Source organism: Vitis riparia, chromosome 10 (assembly GCF_004353265.1).
Source record: "Vitis riparia cultivar Riparia Gloire de Montpellier isolate 1030 chromosome 10, EGFV_Vit.rip_1.0, whole genome shotgun sequence".
NCBI lineage: Eukaryota > Viridiplantae > Streptophyta > Magnoliopsida > Vitales > Vitaceae > Vitis > Vitis riparia.
In genome coordinates, this window is record NC_048440.1 from 14,144,800 (window position 1) to 14,167,731 (window position 22,932).

The 22,932-nt window shown below is 31.6% G+C and overlaps 2 protein-coding genes across 3 annotated transcripts; both read left to right on the top strand.

Moving 5' to 3' along the window:
* Window positions 1-3,991: 3,991 nt before the first annotated feature.
* LOC117923487 (60S ribosomal protein L18a) lies at window positions 3,992-6,431 on the top strand. Its single transcript, XM_034841801.1, has 4 exons — window positions 3,992-4,082; window positions 4,371-4,486; window positions 4,586-4,649; window positions 5,870-6,431. Exons 1-4 carry the CDS (start codon window positions 4,068-4,070, stop codon window positions 6,209-6,211), a joined length of 537 nt encoding a protein of 178 aa, XP_034697692.1. The 5' UTR covers window positions 3,992-4,067; the 3' UTR covers window positions 6,212-6,431.
* On the top strand, window positions 4,016-21,856 carry LOC117923488 (60S ribosomal protein L18a-like). Of its 2 annotated transcripts, none has more exons than XM_034841803.1 (4): window positions 4,016-4,082; window positions 18,892-19,007; window positions 19,107-19,170; window positions 21,287-21,856. In XM_034841803.1, the coding sequence occupies exons 1-4, from the start codon at window positions 4,068-4,070 to the stop codon at window positions 21,626-21,628; spliced, it is 537 nt and encodes a 178-aa protein (XP_034697694.1). In that variant the 5' UTR covers window positions 4,016-4,067; the 3' UTR covers window positions 21,629-21,856. The 2 variants fall into 2 exon arrangements, with proteins under 2 accessions (XP_034697694.1, XP_034697693.1); XM_034841802.1 differs by lacking the exon at window positions 4,016-4,082 and adding an exon at window positions 18,461-18,570.
* Window positions 21,857-22,932: the final 1,076 nt, after the last annotated feature.

Genomic DNA, 22,932 nt, shown 5'->3' on the forward strand with positions numbered 1-22,932 from the left:
AGTTACATCATTTGAGCCGATAGGTCTACCACGCTTCAGGCATATCTTTGTTAACTGTCCTACAGGGACATCAATCTATGCTGGAGTATTTACAGTCGGGATATGTGACTTTGTCACTTTCTTTGTATCAATGAATGCATCTGGTAATTGATTTGCAAGATTTTGCAAATGAATGATACTTTGAACTTCTAGTTCACATTGATTTGTACGAGGATCAAGATGGGTCATAGTAGATGTTTTCTAACTAATTTCTCGTCGTTATTCAGGAATCGACTTTTCTCTCCCTAATAATGGGAAAACACTCTAATTAAAATGACAATCCGCAAAGCGGGCTGTAAAAACATCGCCTGTCAAAGGTTCAAGATATCTTATGATAAATGGAAAATCAAAACCTACATCAACCCCTAGTCTTCGTTGGGGACCCATTTTAGTGTGTTGTGTAGGTGCAATTGTTACATATACTGCACAACCAAAGATTCGTAAGTAAGAGATATTTAGTTGTTTTCCAAGCACAAGTTGTGAAGGGGAGTATTCATGGTAAGTTGTAGGTCGAATACGGACTAAAATTGCAACATGCATAATAGCATGTCCCTAGGCGGAAGTAGGTAATTTGGTTTTCATTAGTAATGGTCGAGCTATTAATTAGAGACATTTGATGAAGGATTCTGCTAAACCATTTTGGGTATGAGTATGAGCAACACGATACTCAATATTTATCCCTACTGACATGCAATAGTCAATGAATGTTTGAGAAGTAAATTCGCCAGCATTATCAAGACGTATTATCTTAATTGGATAATCTAGAAATTGTGCTCGTAATCTGATTATTTGTGCAAGGAGTCTAGCAAAGGCTACGTTACGTGTAGAAAGGAAACAAACGTGTGACCACCTAGTAGAAGCATTTATTAAGATCATAAAATAACGGAATGGTCCACATGGTGGATGGATAGGCACACTTATGTCCCCATGTATTCTTTCTAAAAAGATTGGTGACTCAGATATGACTTTAGTAAAAGATGGTTTAATTATCAATTTACCTTGTGAGTAGGCAGCACATGAGTATTCATTGGGCGAAAGAATCTTCTGGTTCTTTAGTGGATGCACATATGAGTGTTCGATTATTTGACGCATCATTGAAGACCCTGGGTGACCTAGCCTGTCATGCCAAAGGACAAAAACTTTTGGGTCGTTGAACTTCTAGTTCACGACAACATATGATTCAATAGGCTTTATAGTTGTATGATACAACCCAGAGGAGAAAGCCGGGTGTTTTTCCATTATAAGCTTCTAGCCAGATATAATGGAAGTAATGTAAAGATATTCTACATTATCTTCATTCATAGTTTCAATATGATATCCATTTTTGCGGATATCTTTAAAACTGAGCAAATTTCTTCTGGATTTGCTAGAATATAACGCGTCATTTATATGGAATCTAGTTCCATTTGGCAATGTTATGTTTACTCTTCCAGAGCCTTCAACTAAGTTTGTAGTACCAGATATGGTACTTACATTAGCTTTTATTAATGTCAATTCGAGGAAATATCTTTTATCTCGAAGAATTATGTGCGTGGTCGCACAGTCTGCGAGACATACATCATCCTCATTCATCTTGAGACCAAATAACACATGGATTTCAGATATAACAAAAAAAAACAAGGCATAATGTAAATAACAAAGTAAATCAGATGTAAATATAAGACATAATAATATATTATTTCATATATAAAGTAACATCAATCAATGTTAATTTTCTCATCGTTTATCAAATGGTCTGTTTTTTCATTGGGACCTCCAAAGAAATCAATGTCATAGTAGGTTAGGTCCAATCCATCACCATCGGTAAAGTTCATCTCTATCTCTTTTCCTTTAGCTTTTATTGATGCTTGGTAAAGGTCGACCAAATGTTTGGGCGTGCGACAGGTACGCGACCAATGCCCCTTCATACCACATCTATAACAATTATTTTCATGGTTCTTAGGAGGTTTATCTTGTAAACGCTTCCCATTTTCTTGTATTGTCTCAGTATTGTTCTACTTTTGGTGGTGCAATGAAGCTTTCATTTTCTGATAATTATTACTATAAGAACCATGGTATCGGGGATTTCTTCCACGACCACAACCATGTCCTCATCCACGTCCATGAGTTTGGGATGATATTGCATTCACTTTAGGGAATGATTCAAATCTAGTTGGATGAGACTGGTGATTTCTTATCAAAAACTTGTTTTTTTTTTTTTAAACCTTCATGGAGATGATGACGATAGAAAATCACTGTTTTTACATGATCCTGCAGGGACGCTTGATTTCCTTCTTTGATCATAGCTCCAAGATTCATTGCATCAATATGTATTTTAGCATCAAGGATTCAAGATATATAGTTCTTTCCCGAAATGTCAAGTGCCACAAATTCGAGTTTTGTGATATTCGACATTGTCAAATAACTTCATATATATGACAAAATAATATTATTAGAATAGTTATAATAACTTGATAGCATTGGTATAACTTTGATTATAAACAAAATCAAATAATTTGTTTATAACTTTTAACAATATGTAACAAAACAAATCAACAATAATATAAACATGCAAAATTTTATTCTATATAAATAACTTCAAGTTTAAAATACGAGAATTACCTTCAGAGCAATTCGTGCTGATAACGTGTTGTAAAATAAGGACAAATATAATGCAAATCAAAATAGTAGAGATAAAATATATCTTATTTTGATATATAACATGAAAGAAGGAATCAAAGAAGAGAATTGAGAAAGTGAAAGAAAGAGAGAGAGAGAGAATGAGAAGAAGAACTTTTCTTTCTTTTCTCGGGATGTCTATTACAGGAGACGGGAAGTCCTTTTATAGGCTTTCCAAATGGCTTCCATTAATATCCCCATTAATGAGTATTAATGAAAATCATAAATAATACTTAATTAACATTAATGTGGTGGCATTCATTACTACAATTATAACATTTTTTTGTTTATTCTATTTTTAAGAAAAAATAGAACAGAAAATAAAATATTTTAAAATTATTTACAATTGTTTTTACTTTTTTTTTTTTAAGGTTGTTTTAAAAAATAATTATACAAACATATAGAATGATTAAAAATAAAACATTAAATATAAAATTTATTTTTAAATTATATTTAAAAATATTAAAAATATTTTAAAAACATTTCAGTTTTCAATTTTGTTTTAAAAAATATCATAGAATAATTTTGAAAAACTATTTTTAAGAATTGTTTTTGGAAATAGTTACCAAACAAATCTTTTTTTTTTTTTTTTTTTTTGCTTTTGTTCTAAAATATTAAATTTAAACTTAAATCATATTAGAAAATGAAGGATATATAATTGTAAATTCCATCAAAACCTTCTTAAAAATTGTGTTCAATCTTTTGTTTTTAAATTGGAAACACTCTTCTAAATGAAACTTAAATTTGATATAAGAAATTATAAAATTACATTACCAATTTCATATTATTATAAAGCATTTAACAACTCTTGATTAAAACAATCATTTTCTATGAAAAAAAAAATAGTTATGTGTTAAAGATAGATAAGAAAGTATAATTTAAGAACCATGACATTTTTAGGGGTATTTTTCTTTTAATTTCATTCAAATAAAAAATAACTCGACCGAAAAAATGTGATATATCTTATGATTGAGTTGATTCTTTCACTAATATGATTTTCATTTTTGAGTCATTTAATTAATTAAATTAGATTGAATGAAATTATACATAATTTATGAATTTAAATCATCTATTACTACTATCAGAAATACTAATTTCTTCATAATAATAATAATAATAATAATAAAATTATTATTATTATTATTATTATAGTAATAAGTAATATAGGGTAAATATTTTCTAGTTCTTTTTTATGGTGCATGAAATGAACGAACTTTAGGCTTAGACACTTGAGGTGAACCGTAGTCTATGAATTAGGGTTTGCATCTCACACTTTCACATCATATATAAGCTTCTTAAGAAACCCTAGACACGTCTCTCCTTCCCATCACCACAGATAGAAGTAGCTTCTTCAAAATCTCTCCGTCAAGATGGTTACTTTCAGGGTAAGTCTATCTTCTCTCCTCATTCGTTTCTTCGTGTTTCTTCCATCGATCTCTTTGCCCATCTCGTTCTCGTCTTTAGGGTTTAATTGTGACCTGTTTGGTTTGTGAGAAAACGTAGGAAAAGAAAAGAAAGTTTGATTTTCGTTATGCAAACCCCCTACTGTTGCAGGGTTTAGCTGCGACGAATATTTTCATTACCTCTTCCTCATTTTTCTGTCATAACAAATGGAGGGAGGTGGGGGTTTAGGCCTGATCTATGGGGTTTAATTTTTTTGTTTGGATGTGCAGTTTCACCAGTACCAGGTTGTGGGGAGAGCTCTCCCGTCGGAGACCGATGAGCATCCGAAGATCTACCGCATGAAGCTCTGGGCCACGAATGAGGTTCGCGCCAAATCCAAGTTCTGGTATGTGGGTTGCGATAATGATCTGTGGATTTGTGGTTATTGTTTAATTGGTAATAAGGTTCGGGTTTTGAGTTAGGCATTTGGTTTGATCTGAAATAGGTATTTTCTGAGGAAGCTTAAGAAAGTCAAGAAGAGCAATGGTCAAGTGCTGGCAATCAATGAGGTAACTATCTCATGTTTTCACTGTCATGTGGTATTTGTTGGTGAAATTATTATTGGGATTTTGGAAGTATGGTTAAATGGGGGTTGATTCTAGGAGGTGTGTCCAAGACTTGTATTCATTATTTGGCTGACTAAGCATTAGTTTAGAAGAAATCAACTGTGTTATATACTTGGTTAGATGGCTGAAATTGCTTCTTGTTTATTGACTCTTAGTCTGGTTGGATATTACTATTGTCTTCTATTTATTTAAAGGATAAAAATTCTAATTAAAGGTGTTTGGTAAGTGTAATTTTCCATGTTAACATTGTAAATAACACTGGAGAAAATTTAATTAGAAACCTGCATCACACCAAATGGTCAATTGAATATTGCACTGGAGTCCATACAGCTGGGAAAAGTGCATTTGCTGTTTGTTTATTGAGAAGTTTTTCCCTGTCTTTCTCCACCAAGAAGTAAACAATGTCATGTTTCAGTATAGACACATTGAGACATTTTAAGCGTCATTGATCAATACTCAGTTTTGATGGATACTTGTTCTTTTCCTAGCTTCCACTCATTTTATTGGGAAGATTATGGAAATGCATATCAGGTTAAAACATTTTGGGAAGTAGACTCTGATGCGTGCTTTGTTGGTTTGCTGCATTGTGGTAGTTCTGTGTCTGTTCCTTGTAGAACAGTTCATGGGTTTTTTAAAACCTAACTGATAATCAGGTTTGGTCTAAAAATAATCGCCACTTGAAATTAGATAGAACAAGTTCACTCACATCTTACACATTTATGTAAACTTATGATTTTTTTTTTTTTTAATTTCACAGAAGATTCACAAAATTTGTTCCTCTTCCCTTATTTTTATTTGTATGCGCATTTAGACAATTGATATTTTGCTACACCAAGTTAATTATAAACAGTTTATCATCCACTCTGTTTTGTAGCACAGCCCTTGTCCTAATATCATGTAGAATCTGATTTTTCTGGACACATTCATGTATAACTTGAGCTATGCTTGAATTGGATTTGCCTTTTTTTATTGGGTTATAACCACCTCTAATACCATGTTCAAATTCTTATGTTTATTATCAAATTGACTATAAAGATATGGGGATGTGTTATATATATATATATCAAGCTTCTACTTCAATATGCTGTATTGCCCCTTCTGATCATAAAGGGGGAAAAAACTTTGTATTGCCCTTCATTATGATTAGCTGCATGTCACTGCAGATTTTTGAGAAGAACCCAACCACAATCAAGAATTATGGGATTTGGCTGCGGTATCAAAGTCGAACTGGTTATCACAACATGTACAAGGAATACCGTGACACTACTCTGAATGGTGCTGTTGAGCAAATGTACGCTGAGATGGCTTCCCGTCATAGGGTTAGGTCTCCTTGCATCCAAATTATCAAGACTGCAACCATCCCAGCTAAGCTTTGCAAGAGGGAGAGCTCAAAACAATTCCACAACTCCAAGATCAAGTTCCCCTTGACCTTCAGGAAGGTCAGGCCACCAACCAGGAAGCTCAAGACCACCTACAAGGCATCAAGGCCCAACTTGTTTATGTAAGTCCGGGTGATCATATGCCGGATGAGCTATAAAAGTGGGATCTAAATTTTTTGAAATTTTGTTTTACCATTCAGTAGAAACTTTCCTGCAATTTGGTTTCTGTTTGTTGGATATTATTTGGCTTGATAATCTTAGCATATCAGACAATCGAGGAACGTGATCTGTGAGGGCCTTAAAATCCCCATTTTATTTAGTTTTAAAAGTTTGAGTTAAGCGACAATCGTGCTCTAGAGTTGGATGAATATGATTATAGGCTTAAAGGTAGTATATTTTGCATAATTGATGTTAAGGACATAAAGTGTGAGAAACATAAATACTTTTAATCATGCAAAAATCCTCTTTAAAAGCAACCGGTGTTTATAAGCAACTGGACCATTGTTCCACACCAAACCATTGAATCATGATTAATGCACTTGTGTCCACACATTAGTATTGCTGGTCAACTTCTTTTGCCTTTTTACCTCATCCAGGGTTTGCTTACTTCCCATAAAGAGACATGGGGTTTTCAAATCTTCTACCCCCCCCTAAATGAACATGGTTTGCTCTCTGGAATCAGACTTTCTATGAGTTCCTTATGACTATTTTCAATGGTACATATCTAAGAATACGAATGTGGATATTGAACAATTGTAAAAGACAATTGCATTAACTGAACAAGGTCAATAAAATTAATTTTACAAGAGTGTATTGTACATGATAGCTCATTGTGAAGGAATTAGTGTTTTTGCTTACTGCTTCGATTCTTCCTAAAGCACTTGAATATTTTTAATAAATGATAATAAAAATCCAAATGTTAAAATTTTGTTTTCAAATTTTAGAAGTTTCAATAGATATGAAAAGATTGTTATTTTTTAAAGATAAAATTAAAAATGAGACAAAAAAGTTACCCTTAAGTTGACTTTAAATATTTAAAAATAATTAGGAAAATAAAATTATTTTAAAATAAAATTTGAAGTAACCTTTGTATAAAACACAACAATTTTTAGAGGTTTACATGATAACGATTTAAAAAATTGAGGTATTTAAACCATCTGTTCCATATATGTGTATATATGTTTCTTTGCAGCTTTGTGTGTGATATATTAACTCTCAGCAAATTTCCATTATCATGAAGAAATATGGAGTCTATGATAGATGGGATTGAATGACTACTCATCATTGATGTGGTAAAGGTTGTAGAAGAAGTTACTTAGCTGAGTGAAAGCTTATTTCCTGGAATTGGGAAGAGCCGAAGCGGACTTCACAACAAATTGCCGGAACTGGGATTGGAGGTTTTTAGCATTTCCTGAGAGAGGATTGACAAGTAAAGAAAGAGGAAATTTAACAGGGAACACTGTAACTTCATGGGCTCATTTGAAAATATTCATAAGATACAATCCTTTAAAAGTCATCCCAAGTCTTTTGTATAAAATAAAGATAGTACTTCAACTACTCAAAATATTAACTTCAAATAAAAAGTGCATAAATTTTTAATCGTTTTCAAATAAATTAATTTTTTTTTTTCATGTGGGTATAAAACCACACAATTTTTCATAATAATAATAATTATAGTTTTTTTATAATAATAATAATAATAATAATAATAATAATTTTTGCAATCTTCTATACGTTACAAAAAAGAGGAAAAAAAATAGTATAATTTAAGAAGCACGATATTGTTAGAGGTTTTTTAAAATTTTCACTCAAATCGAAAATAATTTGACTCTAATAAAATATGATATATATATATATATATATATGAATTTCACTTTTGAGTCATTTAATTTATTTAATATGTTCCAATTTTAATTCATTTAATTATTATTATTATTATTATTGTACTAATAAGTAATATATAATAAGTACTTTCTATCTCTTTTGCCCATGACATGACATGAAATCTTCTCACACCATGTAGAAGTTTAAGAAAGAAATATTTGATTAAAAAGATAAGATAATACCCATAATCAGAAAATAACTTAATGTTTTGAAAATTACACATAACCGCACTCTAACATTTTTACCCTTATTACACATAACTTTTTTATTCAAAAGGTGCTTAATTAATAAATTATTAAAAGGTATTTTTGTTCCAAAGATGTTATATTTCATGTTTGCAAAGGAGGAAGGCTATTCTTTCAAATTTGGGTTTTCAATGATCTTTTTAACCAAGGGTTATTTGGATAGATGACTAAAATAGAAGATAAAATCATAAAAATAACCCTACTTATAAATGTATTGAGGTACATGACATTATTTAGATGACTTCAAAAAATCACATGCCCCCAAAAGCCACTGTACGACTATGTTAATTTCTCTTTTATCGTCGTGTCTCTCACATGCATTGTATCTCTCTCACCAGCACCATGGTTATATGTTCTCTTTTGTATCATTTATTGCAACCCCACCATTTCAAGTCGGTTAAGAGAAGCAAAAAAGTGTTAAGAAGACAAATGACACACTCAAGCAAAGGTAAATAAATCCATTTGAAAAAAATTACATTAGTTTTGTTATTCTTAGCACTTTTTGGTTGTTGGGGAAACAATGAAATTTTACATTAAACATGACGAAATTCTTTACTAAAATGATTTTTATGAAAATATTGAAACATGTGGTACATAAAAGATATATACAACAATTGAAGTCCCGAATGGTACCAAAAAACCTACTTTCTCGTTAGATTCTTCAATAATTTCCATTAAGATGAGTTCTTTATTTTGTAGGACAATTATCTTCGAAGTTGTTTAAGATTGAAAACCTAACGTTTTTCTTTTTTTCTCCTTAAAAATAAATATAAAAAAAATATTTAAAGAATAGTCACAAAGCTAGTCATTAAAAATCCACTACTTTCTACTAAGAAATGGTTCTATAAGTAACAAAATTTAAAAATAAAAGTCATATAAATATAAATAAAAAAAAGCAGGAGTTTTTAGAATTTTTATTAGATAATCTCATATGTAAACTTTATTTAGAAAATCACAACCAAGTTTAATTATTAAATAACAAAAAACTTGAAAGTTCAATACACAATGAGAAAAATATACTAACAAAGATTCTACATTGACATTATAAATTTATTTAATACTAATTATACTATACTAATTCGAACAATATAGCAAGATGATCACTAATAAAGGCTTGGAGGAACTAGTTCAATTTTTTTGTCTTGTTTGAATGGGTTAATTATTTGTCATCCTCCTAAAACTATAATAAATTGTGAGGATAATTTCAAATCACCAAAAAAAAAAAAAAAAAAAACGCCTACATCTTCATCCTATCGTCAAAGAAATATGCCTTAAATTTTTTCATTAATTTTTTACAACCAATACTATAGACCCCCTCGGGAGAAGGTTTTGGATTTTTTTCTGGCCACCTTAAGAAGGAGTCGTTCTCGGGTAGCCAAAGAGAACTCGAGGTGAAGGAAAAACAGATGGTGGGTGAGCTATTTGGGACATAGGAGACAACTGAGCAAAAAAGGAGACAACTAAGTGAAAATGAGGGACATCCGAGTGAAAAGGTGGCAGTTGCAGAGAGTTTTGCAGTTTTCTTGGGGAGCTTAGACTGACAAAAAGGAGGAGCGTGTTCGGCAGGTTGGCGGGGTGATTTAGAAAAAAAAAAAAAGATATTTTTTGAGAGGGCGAGGTTACAGAGAAGAGTAGTTGAGAAAAAAAGGAGATCCATGTGGGGAGATTACATGGAAGAGAGCCTTTACAGAGGAAACAAAGAACAAAGGAAGATGATGGTAGCTTGTTGCAAACTAAGTAGCATTTGCTCAAGGGGAATTGTCCAGGTTCAGCTAATTCACATTTTATTTTCCCCATTTTTCATGGTAACACCATGCTCTTTGGTGATATTTGAATGTTTATTTTGTTTATTTTGCTTATTTTGACGCTTGGATGTGTTGAGCCTGTCATTCATTTCTGTTTCTTGGTATCTGTTTCATCTGTATGAGCTGCATGGTGATTATGCCATTGTTCATGTGTTAAAACTACTCAAAATCTCCCACTAGTTTTTAACTCTCGTTGATTTTCATGAAAGAGAGCCAGATTTAACAACATTACTTCCCCTTCAGCATGCTCTGTTTTTTTTTTTTTTTTTTTTTACTGTATTTTTCGTTTCTGGTATTTTTGGGAGTGTTGAATATCATGTTTGGGCTGACCGTCTGGATTGGAATGCTTCTTGAGAAAATAAAGGTTATGCTTAATTAAGAAAAACACCAAAATTGGGAGGGGGGGGAGGGGGGTTTGAATTGGGTTTTTAAAAAAACTTTTCCAACACAAAAATTTCAAGCACAATATAAACAAAAATAAAGAGATAGAGTTAGAGAATTCAAACTCGGGTTTTATAGTGGTTCGACACTTCCTTCCCTACGCCCACTCTCCTCAATCTCCTAACTGAGTGAGGGTTCCATTAACTTGAAGCTTCAACCAAGCTTCCAATCTTCTTACACTTGGATTACAGCTCCAATGAGCTCTTATACAATGTTTTCAAGATTCAAACCTCTTGAAGGTTTTAACACTCAATTTTTACAAGAATGAATCCCTCAACCTAGCTCAAATACAAAACAAAGCTAGGATGACTCACAAGGGTGCACTAAAGGATATGCAAGTGATGATTTAATGTACTAAGAAAGAAATGAGAGCTTTTAGGCCAAGAACAGGTAGGTAGACAATTGATTGCAAGTGTTCTCTATATCATAAATGAAGTGGACTTCTCAATTTATAGGTGTCTAAGCTCGGGAGCCAAAAACAACAAAAGGTAGCCTCGACTGGTTAAGTTAGGGGTCAACTGGTTCACTAGCCGTTGGAACATTTAATGCTTTGGCAAGTTATCGTTGCCTCGACCGGAGGTCGACCGGGAATGGGTGAACCTTAACTAGGAAGAGGAAGCTACTAGATGAGAGAGAGTGTTTTTGGCACTCCTCGATCAGACCTCAACCAAACAAGGGCAACCGGTCGATCGGTTCCTCAACCGGTTGAGCTGGTTGGCCAGAGCCTCGACTGGTTCAGCATTTTGGCCCAAAAAACCTATCTTTTTGAATTCATTTCTTTTCTAACACTTAGACAAGGTCTTTAGGTGAATTAATATGTCGATTTTAAAACGTTTTGCCTAAGATACATTTGATAAAACTCGGGTTTTAATGAAATCGAAGTTTTAAAAGATAAACCGAGTTTTCTAAGATGCATGAAACAGTATGAAAATCCTAAGTGCACCCATGCATTCATCTTACATTCGTTTCCTATGATCAAAAGTCTTTCCAAAGTCTTGATCTTGTATCCATTTGGTCCTTTGATGAATTTTCGAATTTATACCTGAGATTCTTTACTATTCAAATCAATTAGTCACTTAACCATGGTTTGTTATCATCAAAACCCGATTAGGAGAACCCTTGGGCTAACACTTTTGAAATAGCTTAGCATCGGAGTCTTTGGGAGATACCCAAAAGGAACTTGCCGAATGGAGAATTGCCTCATGAAGATACGGCTGATCAATATTCCCACATAAAGAATGAATCAGTCATTGAAGCAAATGGAAAAGGGTGAAGGATTACATACTGTACCCTCCTTCGAGGCCAAGAATGTGGATAGAATAAAGAACCTAGTTGAGTTAGAAGATGGAAAGAAGCTAAATGGTAGCAGCAATGAGAACCAACCTATTAAAGTTACTTGGAGGCTTCGGAGAAGAAGAATTCGATATAAGACTGGAAAAACAATGGTTGAGCATTTAAGGAATCAATTACGGGGTTTTGGCTTCACTGTCAATGGGTGGGTCCAATCTTATAGGTCCCGTTAGGCCAAGTCACTTATCATATATGGTGATGCGAGTCAACCCAAGGCCTTGATCGTTATCTGGTTTTCAATGGTTCAGAGCACGACTGAGCGCTCAATGAAGAGAATGCTAAGTGAACCTGGTCACCATTTTCTCAACACCCACTATCTTATCATACATCTTTACTTACCCAACCAACTACCCATTGCCATGCCCATGTTCTTACTTCTCACCTCACCTTTCATAACCTCCCCATGCATATACCCATTTTCCAATACCCCTTAAACCCATTTCTCTCACCCATCCATCCAACCCGACACCACATTTCCACAATCAACTTCTTTCACACTTACTCAACCCGCCACCCCTACCGTTCATCATAAGCCCACTTCCCTTATTTCCTATAAATCCATTTATCTCACCACCCTTCCCATTCATACCTACCGGTTTTCCATCTTTCATGCTCACCACCCCTCATACCCAACACATCACCACCCGTTTCTCTCACTATATCCCACTACTCATCTCACTAATCATATCCCATATCTTCCAATACCCATTAACGTGTCCACCATCCATTTCCACTCTCATACCTTCACTTTTTAATACCAATTTCTTACACCATACATGGCCATCCACCATACCTCCCACTCATTCCCATTTTTCAAATACCCATGAGACCCAATTCTCTCATCGATACTCATTTTCAGCTCATTCCCACCATTTCTTACGTGCATGAAGCCCCATGCATGGCTACCCATCACACCCAGTTGCCTCACTGCTCATTTCTCACTCATGCAAAGGAACCATGCATGCATGGCCGTTTTCATTTCCTTCACACCCACCAAACCCCTCATACCTATTTCTCTCTCTAATTTTTCATCCATCACACCCTCCATGCCCGCCATGCCCATTTCCTACTCATGCCCACTATCAAAGCCACCCCATCTCATCACCTTCCACTTTTCTCAATTTCTTCCATTTTCCCTCTACTGTTTGGTTCTTGAGATAATGAATCTTTATATTATATCATTTCATTTACCTACATTTTCCCCTCAACCAAACAAAAAGATATGTTCCACTATAGTGTCAGTGCTTGTTTTTTTTTTTTTCATTTTGTTTGTTTCATTTAAATGGGATTTTGAAGGACAAAAGATGCTGCCCTTAGAACATTTCCAATTGATACAAAGTCAATGGTGGCATGAGAATCTCCATAAATGGCAAGGGCACTTCAAGTTTTCTGAATAAATAAGTGGCAGTGACATCCAATTGTGGCCTCATGGTGGAAAATTATTTCTTTTTGTTTGTTTGTTTGTTTTTTTTTTCTTCACGTGTCAAAGTTTGATTTCCGTAAATTCTTTTTAAATGATTCTTAAAATCCTGGTTTCTCGAATAATCTCATTTATATTCCAATTTTCAAATGATCGCTAAGAATTCAATTCCCAAATAATTTTTCGAAATTTCGATTTCCAAATTCAATTTCCAAAATTCCAATTTTCACATTTATTTATTTAATCATTATTATTTTTGTTATTATTATTTTATTTATTTATTTTAAAATTTTCATCTTTAAATAATTATTCAAAATCCCGATTTTCAAATTTAATTTTCAATTTCCAAAATTCCAATTTTCACATTTATTTATTTAATCATTATTATTATTTTTATTATTTTATTTATTTATTATTTTTTAAAAAATTCCATCTTTAAATAATTCTTCAAAATTTTGATTTCCAAATTTAATTCTCAATTTTTGAAATTCCAATTTTCCAATCTCCGAATTTAATTTCCAATTTCCAAAATTCCAATTTTCACATTTATTTATTTAATCGTCATTATTTTCGTTATTATTATTATTTTATTTTATTTTTTAAAATTCTTCTTCAAATGAATCTTTAAAATTTCGATTTCCAAATTTAATTTCCAATTTCCAAAATTCCAATTTTCACATTTATTTATTTATTTATTTATTATTATCATCATCGTCGTCATTTTATTTATTTATTTTAAAAAAATTTCATCTTCAAATAATTTCCAATATTCCAATTTTCATAATTTAATTTTCATAGTTTCAATTCTCAAATAATTTTCAAAATTCTAATCTCTTTCAAATTTAATTTTCAAAGTTCCAATTCCTTAATTTAATTTTCATAACTCTAATTCTCAAATAATTTTAAAAATTCCAATTTCTTTCTAATTTAATTTCCAAAATTCCAATTCTTAAATTTAATTCCCAAGACTCCAAATTTCAAATAATTCTCGAGACTCCAATTTTCAAATAAATTTCAAAAATCCTGTTTTCTCTCGAACGATTTTAATTTCATTCCGGTTCTCAAATAATCTTTTGTTTCTCTTGATTTTATATAAGTAAGAATAAATTTTTCATAATTCTAAAATAATGGAATTTGTGAGACTAATTCATGCAAAAATAAATTGGGCTTTGGTGGGGGCCCTACATACGATCTCTTTTTATTGTCAATTGTTATGCTTAATGTATATTACCTGATCTTTATCTTGCACTTTTGATATGCATGTGATATATTTTGTATTCGTTATTGCGCACTAATTCTATTTCATTATAGATCTTTATTACTTGCGCCAAGGTACGCTCTCACTCTCACTTTGTTCATATATTCATTATCATGACTTGCTTTTGATCTATGATCTCTTTGGTATCCATTGATCTCCTAGTTAACTGTCATGCTTGCCTCACCTAATTTGGTAGAGACCCGTTTTTAGGGGCTTAGAGGGGTGCTTTCGATTTTTTTTTACCGTACCTTCTTAATAAATAACTTGACTCCAATGTCACATTCAGTAAAGATTTATGATACATGTATAGGGTGTTCATATTTGATTCTTTAATCAGAACGATAGAGACTCCATTTAACTTAAGTTGATTAAGGCCAAAGGCAAACCTACATCAAGATTTGAATTGATGTCCTTTCATTGATTCCTCCTAAATTTTATTGATTTATCCTAAAGATTTCATTTCAATTGGAATTTGGTTATTCACCATGTACGAGGATCCCCCGGATCAACTTCCAGATCATAATTGCTCTAGTGAATAACTAAAGAAAATAGATAGATGGACTCGACTCGATTTTTCATAGACCTGCCTTTTCAAATAAGGAGTCACACTTAGGGTTTTTCTTTCTTATTTTGTTTTCCCTTTAAAAATAAAATAAAAATAAGTGGCGACTCAAAGTCATTTTCTTAATAAATAAACATTTTTCAAATAAAAATCGAGTTCACCATCGAGTGGAAATGCATGAGCAAAAATACAGGGTCCACAAATACTCAATGGTCAATACAATTATTTTTGTTCTACTATATTTTCTACAATATAAAAACAAAGTATAAAACTGCAAACAAGTTAACTCAAGTCGTTATAATATAAACACTGTCACATTTTTTATTTCCTTAAAGGAAAAAACAGTAGAAAGAAAAAAAAATGAATCATGTTTGGTTGCTGAGAAATTAGGGAAAGTGAAATGGAAAGGAAAGGAAAACATAATCTCACATTTTCCAATCTTTTAGTTATAAAGAAAATGCAAAAATAAAAATCAACTTAACTAAGCTTTTAGTCGATATATTTTTTTTCTTTCTTGTTCTCACTTTTCTTAACATCCCAACAAAACCCAAAGAATACTGAACACAAGCAACTCAAAATGTACAGAGAATGCAAGTCAATGATAAATAGAACAAAGGAAGATACAAAAAATGATTTTTGAGGGTTCAAAATCAAAGATGCATGAGCCAAAAAGTACAACAACAACCTTAAAATTTATGGTTAGCAAAATCTAAAGGTATTGGCCGATTACATTCAAAGATCAACGGGTCAATAAATACAAGAATAACCCTAAAATTTATGGTTAACAAAATTCAAAATCATTAGTGAGTTACCTTCTTGTTTTTTATAAATTCGGACCGAAAAAAACACACCTTAATCAAATATATGAACTCCATAAATCCTCTAGTAAGAAAATCAATAAAGAAATGAAAATCCATAAAACAAATTGTCTGAGTTATTTAATTAAAAGGGACGACATAACTTCTCTAATTTGTAAATCTAAATGTAATGCCCCAAACCCAATTTAGGGGTAAAATTGATATTTAGAAATTAATAATTAGTTAAAGTAATTTAATAAGGGTAAAAAGGTCTTTTCGTATTTAAAATTCCTAGATATAAATTAGATTTTTCCTATCTTCTTTATTCAGAAAACCCTTTTACACAAAAAGATTAGAAAGATCAGAGAGTATAGGGCTGAAGATTTGGAGGTTTAGGATTTGAAGATCAATTTTTTAGGTAAGATTTTAATCCTTAAATTAATATTTTATATTCGTTAATTAGTTTTAAAAACTTTAAATATTCTTTGGAAGATCTCAATCTAAATTAGGGTTTGTTAAATTAATTTTTAGATCAAAAGACTGGAAATTTATGAATGTGAATTAATTTATGATGAAAATAGGAAAATTTAGAAATTTTCTATTAAATAGAAAACAAAATCAATGAAAAATCAATGGAAGAAAAGAAATTTTAGATTTAGAAAATAAATAAATAAATCGTTTGTGCAGGCTTTAGATTTGAAAAAAATAAATAAAATTGGAGTACATGTGTTGCCGAGGTGTTGACTTAGGCATTGGAAAAGATTGTATATGTAAATATATTTTATAATAATAAATAATGAGAAGAAACATGAGGTTTACTGTTTTATTCTTAGGGCTTTGTGTCTATAATGAAGATAGGAGGGTAATGGGTTGATTATATATTGAATTTGAAAATTAATAAAAATTATAATATTTAGTTTTAAGCTAACAAAGGAAATATTAATAATAATAATAGTTTCCTATATAGTTTTTAATTTAAGTTAAGTATATAAAGAAATAAATAGTGAGGGTAAGATTTGGAAAGAAAATGAATTTTATAATAATTTGGAAACTCACTAAATTAATTTATTATTGTTTAGTAAGTTGAAAAAATAATATTGGGTAGTAATAATATTAGCATGAGAAATTAATTAGGATCCTTAAGACTAAATAAAATATTTTTAGGATTTTCAAATTTATATGTTTGAATAAATAATCAATAATCAATATTGTGTATGATATTATGTTAGGTGAGGAGGAAATTTTTCAGAGTTAAATACTTCAAGATTTTGAGTGTTTTTTTAAGGTAAAGAAAATTAATGCAGATTTTTCTAAAAGAAACTAATTTTCTTTTTATGTTGTATTTTGAAATGTGTAAAAATATTATTTTTATCTTTTCGCATGAATCAAATATGTGTTTTGTATGAAAAGTATATTTGAGAATTTTCTTTATTTATGAAAAGAGAAAAATTGAGGAGATATGATATTTTGTTTTGTAAGTTTGAATTAATAAAATAAAGTGTTTGACTCTGGATTATATGACCCTAGTCAACGGGTTATAATTGTTAACATTTGGATTTGTTCACCTTAAATGGAACAAATTTGAAGCTAACCAGTCATTTGTGAAGTCTCATCTAATTGGGCACCATTTGTTATTTGATAACCAGAGTAAAAATATTTTGAATGTAGTTGATTTGGTTTTGATGAGAAATTGTTTTGAAATGGATATGAGAAAGTTTTGTTGAAAAGTTTGAATATATTAGTATTTTGAACTCAAAAGTTTTTATGAAAATAAGTATATGTTATATATCCTATTTGCAAGCATAATTAAAAATGTTTGATCTATGAAACTGCATTGATGTTCCTTATTAAGATTTAAGCTCATGCCCTTTTGTTGATAATTTTTCAAGTACTTTCAATTCAGGCGAGGAGTGATGGCTAGACTTGAGAATTTTTCTTTATTATGATTTTGGTTCAAACTTTATTTTTGGACATTGTTTAGATGTTAAAATTTAATTGCCGTTTAAATTATTTGAATTTTGAGTTATTTGGACAATAACACTCTGGTAGATGTGTTAGTTTTTTTAAAGTTGATACTCGGAGATTTTAGGATTTTGTCGAATAAGAATTTGATAATTGGTAAATTTTCAGGTAATTGGTAAATTTTCAATTACAATACGAATGTTTGTATCGTTTCCACTTTGAGCATTTGGTATTGAGGTGTGAAATGACCGTCATGCCCTTGGAATGAGTTTTGGGACGTAACACTAAATCTTCATTTTTATTTTTATCTTTTTTCTTTTGATAAAAATTTCTTTTTTTTTTTTCTTAAAAAATAATCTTAGTTTTTAAAAATCTACATTTAAATAAAAATATTGAAAGTCATTTATATTAAAAATGGATTTGGAAAGAGGTTATATTTACAAATTTAAAGATTATTTCATTTTTTTTATGGGATTAATTCTTTGAAACAACCTTTCCACTTCATTTTTTGTTTTAAATTTTTAAGGTTTATTTGTAGTTTTTTTATTAGGGGTAATTTATTCCAAGTCATTTTTCATCTTTGAAAGGGAAAGGGTTAATCTTTGAAATATGAAGTTAATTTCGAATCAAATATCCCTTTAATCAAACAACCCCTTAAGAAACCCTAGGCACGTCTCTTCTTCCTATCACACCACACACCACACACACACAGAAGTAGCTTCTTCCCAATCTCTCTCCCCTCCAGAATGGTTACTTTCAGGGTAAGTTCATCTTCTCTTCTCATTCGTTTCTTCGGGTTTCTTCGCCGATCGCTACGCCGATCTCATTCTCCGCTTTAGGGTTTAATCGTAACCTGTTTGGTCTGTGAGAAAACGTGGGAAAAGAAAAGAAAATTGTTTTGTTTGTTTGTTTTGTTTTTTTTTTCCTTATGCGAAACCCCCACTGTTGTAGGGTTTAGCTGCGACGAATATTTTCATTTCCTCTTCCTCATTTTTCTGTCCCAACATATGGATGGAAGTGGGTTTTTTTTTTTGGGTTTTGACCTGATCTAATGGGGTTTATTCGTTTGTTTGGGTGTGCAGTTTCACCAGTACCAGGTTGTGGGGAGAGCTCTCCCGTCGGAGAGCGATGAGCATCCGAAGATCTACCGCATGAAGCTCTGGGCCACGAATGAGGTTCGCGCCAAATCCAAGTTCTGGTATGTGGGATACGACAATGATGTCTGGATTTGTAGTTATTGTTTGATTGGTAATTGGGTTCAGGTTTTGAGTTGGAGTTTTGGTTTGATCTGAAATAGGTATTTTCTGAGGAAGCTTAAGAAAGTCAAGAAGAGCAATGGTCAAGTGCTGGCAATCAATGAGGTAACCATATCATGTTGTTTTCACTGTTATGCGATATTTGTTGTTGAAATTATTATTGGGATTCTTTGAGGTGTGTCCATGAGTTGCATCCAGTGTTTGGCTAAGCATCAGTTTAGAAGAAATCAATTGTGCAGTATACTTGGTTAGATGGCTGAAATTGCTTGTTGTTTATTGACTCTTAATCTCGCTGGATATTACTAATATGTTTTATTTATTTAAAGGATAAAAAATCTAATACAAAAGTGGTTGGTAAGTGTAATTTTCTGTATAAACATTGTAAATAATAGTGGAGGAAATTTAATTAAATACCTGCATCACACCAAATGGTCAATTGAATATTACACTCATGGATTGAAAATTTGGATTTTATCGGCAATATTTCGCCGATATATCGGATATTGGGCGGCCTCGAAACGAAATTCAACACCGATTATTGAACGGGAGGAATATCGGCAAAAAATCAGCAAAATCGGCGAAATGTCGGCAATATATTAGTTTGGAACCGATAAATCGACAAAAAAATCAAGCGTGAAGCGACGCGCGGAGCAACGGAGGAAGTTCGTCAAAATATCGGAGATATATCGGCGATATATCATATCGTCGATATATCGGGGAAATATTGGAGATTTTTTTGAAAACTTTTTTTAAAAAATATTTATCCTTTTTTTATTTTTGAATTATTCATTTTTAATTTATTTTTTATTTTTAATATATATTATCATTTTATTTTTAACTACTTTTTATATTTATCTCATTTATGCATGACATGTTCGTACTTACAATCAATACTGTCGAAACTCCATGTCCTAGTATGAATATTGTCTTCAACAAAATGAGTTCCCTTCATCTAACAATATGATGGAACCACATCGATCTTTATTTTGGTATTAAGGACTATTGCAATGTTATATGTATTATGTTTATGTGTAAATTGTTTTCATTTAATAAAATCAAATATTTCTTAACTCCATTTTAACTTTCTAAGTGTATAATTCCAAAATTCATATTTTCTATTCTTAAAATCCAAGTACTGTAAACTGTTTACCGATATATATATTTTTTTTACTATATTTATGTCAATTACACTTATAAATAACTTTAACATATATATTCTTGTTTATTTTATCATTCTTTGGATTTTTCTAAGCATTCCCATCAATTTTGGATAGTTTTTATCTCACCAATATTTGTGTAAAAATATCCACCGGTGTTTCCGAGATATACGTAAAATTCAAGTACTGATATATCCGTGTTTACCGATATTTCAATTCATGATTACACTAGAGGCCATACCTAGAAAGGTGCATTTGTTGTTTGTTTATTGAGAAGGTTTTTTCCCCTTTCTTTCTGGAACTAGAAGTTAACAAATGTCATGTTAACTTTCACTATATCTACATTGAGAGATTTTAAGTGTCATTGATCAATACTCAGGTTTGACGGATGCTTGTTCTTTCCCTATTTTCCGTTCACTTTATTGGGAAGATTGTGGAAATGCTTATCATGTCATAAGATTTTGGGAAGTAGATTTTGATATGCTCGTTTTGCTATGATATGGTAGCTCTATGTCTGTTCCTTATAGAATGGTTTATGGGTTTTCTGAAGTCCAACTGATTATCAGGTTTGGGTCTATAAATAATATATGGTTAAAATTAGATGGAAAAAGTTCAGTCACATCTTACACATTTATGTAAACTCATGAATTTCTTTTTCAAATACATAGAATATTCACAAAATTTGTTCCTTTCCTCTTATTTTTCTGTGTATGTGCATAAGGCAATTGATATTTTGCTCCACCTCAGTTGTCTAAACTGTTTATCAGCCACTCTGTTTTGTACCAGCCCTTTTGCTAATAGAATGTAGGATCTGATTTTTCTGAACATATATTCATATATATCTTGAGCTATGCTCAAATTCAATTAGCCTTTTTTTTATTTGGTTATAACCACCTCTAATACTGTGTTCAAATTTTTATATTTATTACCAAATTGACTATGAAGATATCGGGGATGTGTTATATAATGTCAAGCTTGTATTTTAATATGTTGTATTGCACCTTCTGATTAAAAAAAATGTCGTATTTCCCCTCATTATGTTTAGCTACTACATGTCGCTGCAGATTTTTGAGAAGAACCCAACCACAATCAAGAATTATGGGATTTGGTTGCGGTATCAAAGTCGAACTGGTTATCACAACATGTACAAGGAATACCGTGACACTACTCTGAATGGTGCTGTTGAGCAAATGTACGCTGAGATGGCTTCCCGCCATAGGGTTAGGTCTCCTTGCATCCAAATCATCAAGACTGCAACCATCCCAGCTAAGCTTTGCAAGAGGGAGAGCTCAAAACAATTCCACAACTCCAAGATCAAGTTCCCCCTGACCTTCAGGAAGGTCAGGCCACCAACCAGGAAGCTCAAGACCACCTACAAGGCATCAAGACCCAACTTGTTTATGTAAGTCTGGGTGATCATTTGTTGGATGAGCTATAAAGGTCGATCTAATTTTTTTGAAATTTTGTTTTACTATTCAGTAGAAACCTTCCTGCGTTTTGGATCTTGTTTGTTGGATATTATTTGGCTTGATAACCTTTGCATATCAGACAGTCGAGGACCGTGATCAATGAGGGCCTTAAAATCCCTGTTTTATTTACTTTTTGAAAGTTTGAGTTAATCCGGATGTTTCCTACATTCTTTTTTCCACAACCATCTCTTCCATGCATATATTTCTTTGCAGATTTGTGTGTTGATGGTATATTCAGTTTCAGCAAGGTTCCATTATTCTGATGAAATATGGAGTCATGATAGATGGGACCGACTATACTCATCATTGGTAAGGTAAAGGCTATCAATTTATATGCTGTACCCAGCTGAGTGAAGCTTGTGATTCCAGCTTATTTCCTGGAATTGGGATCCAAAAATAAAAAGGGAGCAGCTGAATCAGGGTTGCAGGAACTAGAAAGTTCCGGAGATTGGAGTTTTCAGCATTTCCTTACTGGAGATGGTGCCTATGGCTTTGAAGAAGCTTTTTGAACTTTGGAAGGGAGAAGCCTAGCGTTCATTCATTCACACCCAAATGTTTAGGCTATGAGGAGAAAAGATTGACAACAAAAGAGGAGGAATAATAATAATATAATAAAATTGTTCTACCCATTTTCCACAACTTTAATTATTCGTTATATAAATGCTGAAGAATAAAAACTTTTTGCTTTTAAATACTTTTTATTGTTCTTCACACCTTAATGATAAAACAAATGAGACAACTTTATATTCTTGTGGTTTTTTTTTTTGAGTTGTTTTTAATCATTTCTTAGTATTGATGTAAGGAATTAAGTTTGAGGTTTAATGGTTATCTTGTCTGAGATCCTATGGGCACCGATTTTGCTTGTGTTTATCCTTTTACGTTATGGATTTATTAAATGCATAAATGCTACATAAATCCAAATTATCATGGGCCAACGTTCATTTTCACTAGGGCATAACTTGGACAGGTTGGTCTGACTTAGTTTGAACCCAACTCAATGTTTTAGCAGCCTTGGATCATCATTTTAATATTTAGATTGAGTTTGAATTCGGTTTCTTGGGTTTAATTTGGGTTGAGCTCAAACCAAAATTTACATAATCTAAGTTTAACTTGAACTTATATATATAATGTATATTATTTTATATAATAATATTTATTTATTTATTTAAATATCAAATCATATTATATTATTTACTTTTTTAATTATTTTAGAAAAATATATAATTTTTTTTTCTATCTTT